This window comes from Lonchura striata, chromosome 2 (assembly GCF_046129695.1).
Source record: "Lonchura striata isolate bLonStr1 chromosome 2, bLonStr1.mat, whole genome shotgun sequence".
NCBI classification, from domain to species: Eukaryota; Metazoa; Chordata; class Aves; order Passeriformes; family Estrildidae; genus Lonchura; species Lonchura striata.
Genome location: NC_134604.1, coordinates 63212078 through 63218258, shown reverse-complemented (window position 1 = coordinate 63218258; position 6181 = coordinate 63212078). Strand labels below are relative to the sequence as shown.

At 40.3% G+C, this 6181-nt stretch overlaps 1 protein-coding gene across 1 annotated transcript; it reads left to right on the top strand.

Annotated features, from left to right (window-relative positions):
- Positions 1–427: 427 nt before the first annotated feature.
- On the top strand, positions 428–4902 carry C2H13orf42 (chromosome 2 C13orf42 homolog). The gene is made up of 3 exons (XM_077781414.1): positions 428–841; positions 3524–3671; positions 4508–4902. The coding sequence occupies exons 1-3, from the start codon at positions 428–430 to the stop codon at positions 4738–4740; spliced, it is 795 nt and encodes a 264-aa protein (XP_077637540.1). The 3' UTR covers positions 4741–4902.
- The last annotated feature ends 1279 nt before the right edge of the window (positions 4903–6181 follow it).

Here is a 6181-nt window from a genome sequence, read left to right as displayed (position 1 = left end):
AGCGCCCCGCGGCCGCCCGCCGCCGGCGCCCAGGGGAGCCCAGGAGCGCGCAGGAGCCGCGGGAGAGGGAACCCCTGCCTCCGTGCTGATGCTTTTTATGGGGACCAGACGCCAAACAAAAGGTCAAAACATGATATTTGACCTCCTCAACTATATTTTAAACAGAGGAAAGGACAAAGCTCTTTCACAGACACAAATGGAATAGAAAAGACATTTATGTGTTTCCATCATGCTTCTCACAATGTTAGACTGAAAGCAATTGGTGCAGGTTAGGTTGCAGCATAGGTTTCTTTTTTCTCCTTATTACAGTAAGTGGCAAATATTTTTTGTCGGCTGAGGGCAAAGGTAACTGCTGCTGATTGCCAGACCTAGTGTTAAATTAAGGAGCTGAAAGAGAAAAAGTATAAGGGGGAGGAAGTGACACATTATGTTCAAAAAGATCCATTCTATATTTCACCCCAACTCCCAGCGAAGAAACGTGACAGATGACATCCCTTACAGTGATGGCGCTGGTTCTGCAGTGAGATTGATCCGCAGCACTTCTATGTATGTCCTTGGAGGTGAGCAGGAAAAAGTTAGTGAACCACTAAAAAAGTGCAGAAGTACAGCCAGCATCGACTCTTGCTTTCAGCCAAAAGAGGAAGACAGAGACTGGATGTATGCTAAGACTCAGGACTGCTTGAAGTACCTACAGGATCTGCTAGCCTTGAGGAAAAAATATCTTGAAAACATCAATAACTTGAAATCCATGCATATGGCTGCAGATTCTCCAGCATCCACAAGATCATCCAAAACTGGAAAAAATTCATTTCTTCCACTTCCTTCCAAAGAATCTTCTAAGGTAATTTCCAAGAACTTTTGACATGTGCTTAGTCTTAAGCAACAAAATCATTTGAGTTATATCACCTATATTGGTTTTCTGCTTTATTGCTTTCAGCTAGTTGTCATTTTATTTTTGTATTATTTGAAATGTTGCTAAATACCTTAAGATTCTTTCTAAGTTGTGTAAAATTAGAAATTATTGGCTGGTCATAGAAAGAAATGTATATGTCTGTCTGAGGGGGGGAAATGTTGGGAGAGAGAAAGTAGGAAAAAGTTATGAGAGTATGGAAAACATTATAAAAGAGCAAGCTCTGACATTCTATTTAATTACTTTTGAGTCCTTCACTATGATTATTTATAGCTGTTAATGACTGACAAATGCAGTAAACCATGGATTTCCTGGCAGTCTTGTTATTGACAAAATTACTTATACAAAATAATTATAAATTCACTGAAACAAGGAGGAATTTTTTTTTTCCCTGAGTGGTCAGTTAACATGTCAGTGCTAAATTTAGCATCAGTGCAGCCTCTTCTGGTAGAATATGGGACATGAGGAATTCTTAAGGTTTCCTTTCTCTGTTCTTGAGTAAGTTGGTGGGTCATTTCTAGATAGTGTAATTCTTCACCCTTTACTGTAATGATAATACAAAAATAAAACTGGAATATCATCTATGGTGCAGATTATTTTATGGTGTAGATGTATCCTAGAATTAAAAGTTTTATAGGTTAGCATGTTACTAGACAGTTCAGTGGTTACTTTGATTCTAGACTTGGTTCAGTGAGGACAAAACAAAGGACTGCAGCAAGTGGGATGATCTGTTTAGGTAACACGACTGCAAACAAGACTTCAACAGGAGACTTGCAGGTTATCCAGTGCAGCCTTTAAGCTGGATAATGATGGGGATGGTGGGAAGAAGGGATGTAGGGCTGAAATTACTGATTAGGCCAGGCTATGACTTTGATTAATGTTGCTTCCATATTTTTTGAAGTAATGTTGCTGCTGAAAATACTGCTTAAGAAAAACACCAAAATCTTAATGTGTTTTTTGACAAACAATTGGATCTCCCACAGTCTGAGGCTAAGAATGGTGTCATTTGACTTTGGCCAGCTAGCCCCTGTTTATGAACAGTCCTGGTAATGACTGGCATGCTCACTCCAACACCCATCTCCTTGGAAACAGACAGGAACATCAGCAGGATATTCTTGCCAACACAAATGGCAGGGTCACAGCTGCACATCTCTGGCTTTGTAAAAATTAGGGAGAGGTCAAGAAGACTTTTACAAGATTCAGCCTATTTTTCTTTGTAACTACACATTTTATGTTCACAGATTGCAAGGTTTGTGTTATCACCAGGCCTGAATGGTTTTGTCCCAAGTTACCTGTTCTTATTAAATTGCCTGTCAGTGGAAATTCAGTTCTTTCTCTAACTTGCTGCAGGATTTATGGGAAGGTAATTTGTCCAGACAAACCTATCCTCATGGGAGTTTTGATCCAAAGATCCCTGGGTCCTGGATTCAGACTGGCCATGGATTCAAAATGTGCCACTTATGTCTAGTGGAAAAGAATAGTGGGTCAGATGCTGGGAGCCCATAGGCATGTCTTTAAAATGCCTTTTAACCAATAAGGGCTTAGTCATAATAGCAGTCACTATTTCCAGTAAATGTGTGGTAGCAGCTATCTTTTAACACTTCTGAGGATGTCAATCAACCCATAATGTCAGGAGGGGAATCAGCTAGTTCATATCTCTGCCTCCACAGAACAGGGAACAGTCTGGTCTTTCAGAGCTGTGATATAGCACATATCCTTTTCTCTCATTGAAACCCAGGGTAGCAATTTTCTGAGCTGCTATTGCAGCCTGACAGTATACCTGACTTGGACTAGCAAGGAAAATATATGTCTCTTCGTTAGGTAGAGCCTGGCAGGAATTATTCATCTCATATGTACCTTCACAATCCCTAACCCAGGTTTTATGACTGCTTCAGCATTTATAGATAGGCATTTCCTTTTTCATCAAGACAGGCTCCTAATTTTAAACTGTGTGGCTTTCCTGTGGGAATTATCACAGTGTTGAATGACTCATATTTTAGTGCATACCATCCTTTTTAATTTCAAAAAGACTTCAGCAATTTAGATCTGGATGAATTTCACCTAACCTAGGCATTTTAATAAGATGCTTAAATTAGTAACAAAGTTACCCCTCAATCCCTTTTCAGCTGAGAGAAAGAGCTGCCTGCAGAGGAGGGTGCAGCCTACTTAAGTCCTGACTCATCTTCTGGAGGTACTGGAGCCCAGAATTAATTACAGAAGGAGCCCTGCATGACTACATTTCTAATGTGTGTCTCCTTAGGAGCCTAGTGCTAGGCAGAATAAATTTGGCCACAAAGCCCAACTGTCACCTAGCCACCCCATTAAATGGCCTGGTACATGGATTCTGAGGGATTTCTTAACACCTGGCCATAGTGCCCAAGTGGAAGATAGTTGCTGTTGAACATGCAACAGGATGGATATTTGTCCGATGATATTTGATATTTGCTGTCCCGTTTTCTTTGATTTCTACACTGTGGAGTAGTCTGGACCTGTGTTTCTTTTCTGACAGCCTGAAGTGTGGCATCAAATACATCTTTTGAAAGGGGTTTGCTCACTAAGAAATCATTCTGCCCAAACCTTGGCTAATTTTTTTCTCCTATTTCTGATCAACAGGCATCCATGGAAACAAAAGGCCCGCAGTCCAGTTCAGATGTAAGAGAAGCAATAGCTTTCTTTGACTCAGTCATTGCAGACCTGGATTCAGAGAGATGGCGGAGAGTTCCTGGCATGGATCTGCCAAATGTGGATGTCGATTTTGATGGTGCAGTATAAACCAGCCAAATATGATGGGTTTTGGTGTGCAGAGGGTAGAGAGAGGAATAGCATTGTGGCATCACATTTGTTTAATTAATTTATTTAATTAATCAGTTATCTTCTAATTTTGCTTCCCAAATCTAGGACCATTACATGCAATATGTACAATTAGAGTAATGCATCACTTGTTCCCTGTTGAATGGATGCAACTATTTTATGTGCAGTCATTACATGGCAAACATAGCATGTGCAGAGTTGAAATAGTGCTTGCCTTCTGCTCAGGGCTGAACTCCACCCTTGCATATCTACCTCAAGCTGTCTTTAGAGAGCTATAGAAAGTAGAAATGTATTTTTTCTTCTTCTTTTTTTTTTTTTTTTTTTTTGAGAAATGGCTGGGTGACTCCTTTACAACTATCAAAAAATAAGCCATTTAGTGATAAAGCTAAATAACTGGAGGTTTTCATCAGAAAGGATGGGATTGCCCAAAGAAATGAAGATGTGCCAATCTAAGGTCATAATCTCTCCTGTATAATTAGCAGAGGGATATAGATATTTCTCACCTTTCCTTCAGGCTGGGGTGAATAGCTGAAGCAGGTCAATTTAGCAAGGCCCAAGGAATGTATTTGAAAGGGCTATCTTTCATATACATATTTATGCTGCAGGTGTTGAAATTCTAGATAAAATGAATCCCATCTCAAGTGATATCCTGCAGTGAAACAAGGTTTCTCTCTTGATCTCTACCTCCAGGGAGGACCCGGAAAGCACCCTTGCTGTGTTCCCTCACTGTGCAGATAAAAAGGTCACTAACAATCTATTAATCCCAGATTATCTTCTGTTTTTTAGTTGCTACCAGTACGAGTGAACATAGTTTGCATTCAAACTGGATCCTTCGTGCTCCCCGGAGATACTCACAAGATACAGCCCAAGCAGCTAAGCAATCTCAAAGAAACAGTCAGCGGAGAACCACGGGCTCTAGGAAAAGGTTGGAAAGGCATCCCATGTACCTGCCCAAAGCTGTGGAAGGGGCATACAGCACTTTAAAATTTAAGCCTAAAACACGCAAGAAAGAATGTTGAAAGAAGAATGTTCCCTTTTCACTTGAAGAGAGAATATATGAAATCGGGCATGTAAGACCTGATTGTTTGTTTGTTTAAATACTGATCCATCATTTACACTCCAGAAGTGACCTGTGCAGTCACTGAAGGTTCTTTGTAGGGGGCGTATTTTAAGCCATGGCTATTCCAATGTTGGACTCATATGAAAGCTTAACTCATCAAATATTCTGTGCCTAACAATACTGCTTTGTCATTCAGCTTGGGTGGAACTTCAGCTTGACAAGCCTTTTTTTCTGCTGTTACAGAAAGCAATGATTCAGAGATTGCCTGGTGCAGTAATTTTTCTTCTGACTCCAGTACTGCAAAGCAGTTCAAGGAATTCAGCGAATATGTTGGAGTTTTTGCAGCAGTGTTTCCAATGTCAGAGCAGTGAAGCAGAATTTTCTCCTGTTGCTTGTAAAAATTTGTATGTGCCATCATTGACTCTATGTTCTGAGAGTATACAGCCACACCGAGATACACTCAGTCTGCAGCATGAGCAGAAAAGCACTGGAGTGAGGGGATCAGCATTAGAAAGTTGTGTCTGGGGGAAGAGTGTGCTCCAGTATGTTTTGTACTCTGCTTGCTATTGGTTCTGTTGTTGGATACATCAAAATATTCACTGCATGCAAAAATTTATGCAACTTTTTTCATGTGGTTACACCAGGTGCTAGTTTTCATCTATTTGAACACCTAGCTGATGAATGTAGACACCAGTGTACACTAGAAAAGCTTAAAGTCATGGAGAACATTTTGTGAATGATTTGTTCTCAGGGGCAGAAGAGAACTTGCAGACAAAGCCACCACATCACTTTGAGATTATACCCAAAATTTGGAATTCTGCTACTCCATCATTAAAGACATTCTATTAGGATGAATGCAGTCTGGAAGTGTTCCTCTTCATCTTGGAGGTGACATGTATTACATGTGATACTTGGAATTAATAAGACACATGCTTTGCCTGTTTTGCCCAGCTCATACTTTGTGTTAAGAATTTGCTAAGGTGTTTGGGACCAAGCTTTTGCTTACTCTGATTTTTTTTAATCTGGCATCGTTCAGCTGGCGCTGGACTATGACAGATGGATGATGGCAGCACTGGTATGACCAGGTGGTGATTTGCTACTGTTTTCTTGTTTCTATGATCAGTAGTTTTTGTGTCCACATGCTTGGATGAATTTCCTAAGGCACTGGCCATCAATAAAGCCCATTTAATATACCAAAACCTCCATAAACCTTGTGCCCTCACACAGAACATTTGGCAGGTGGTAATTCTTGCTGATTTGTGTTCCCAGTCTTTGTGACTAAATTATTCAAAAGGCATTTCTGACATGTGTTGCAAGTATATCTCTGAACTTAATGATCTAGGCCACTTTCTGTCATAAGACAGGAAAGTGCCAAAAAAACCATATGATCCTCCATTCAG

Coding starts and splice junctions, on each gene's coding strand:
- C2H13orf42 (XM_077781414.1), top strand. CDS start 428: ATGTTCAAAAAGATCCATTCTATATTTCACCCCAACTCCCAGCGAAGA. Junction 842..3,523: donor CTTCCAAAGAATCTTCTAAG/GTAATTTCCAAG, acceptor TCTGATCAACAG/GCATCCATGGAAACAAAAGG. Junction 3,672..4,507: donor TGTGGATGTCGATTTTGATG/GTGCAGTATAAA, acceptor TCTGTTTTTTAG/TTGCTACCAGTACGAGTGAA.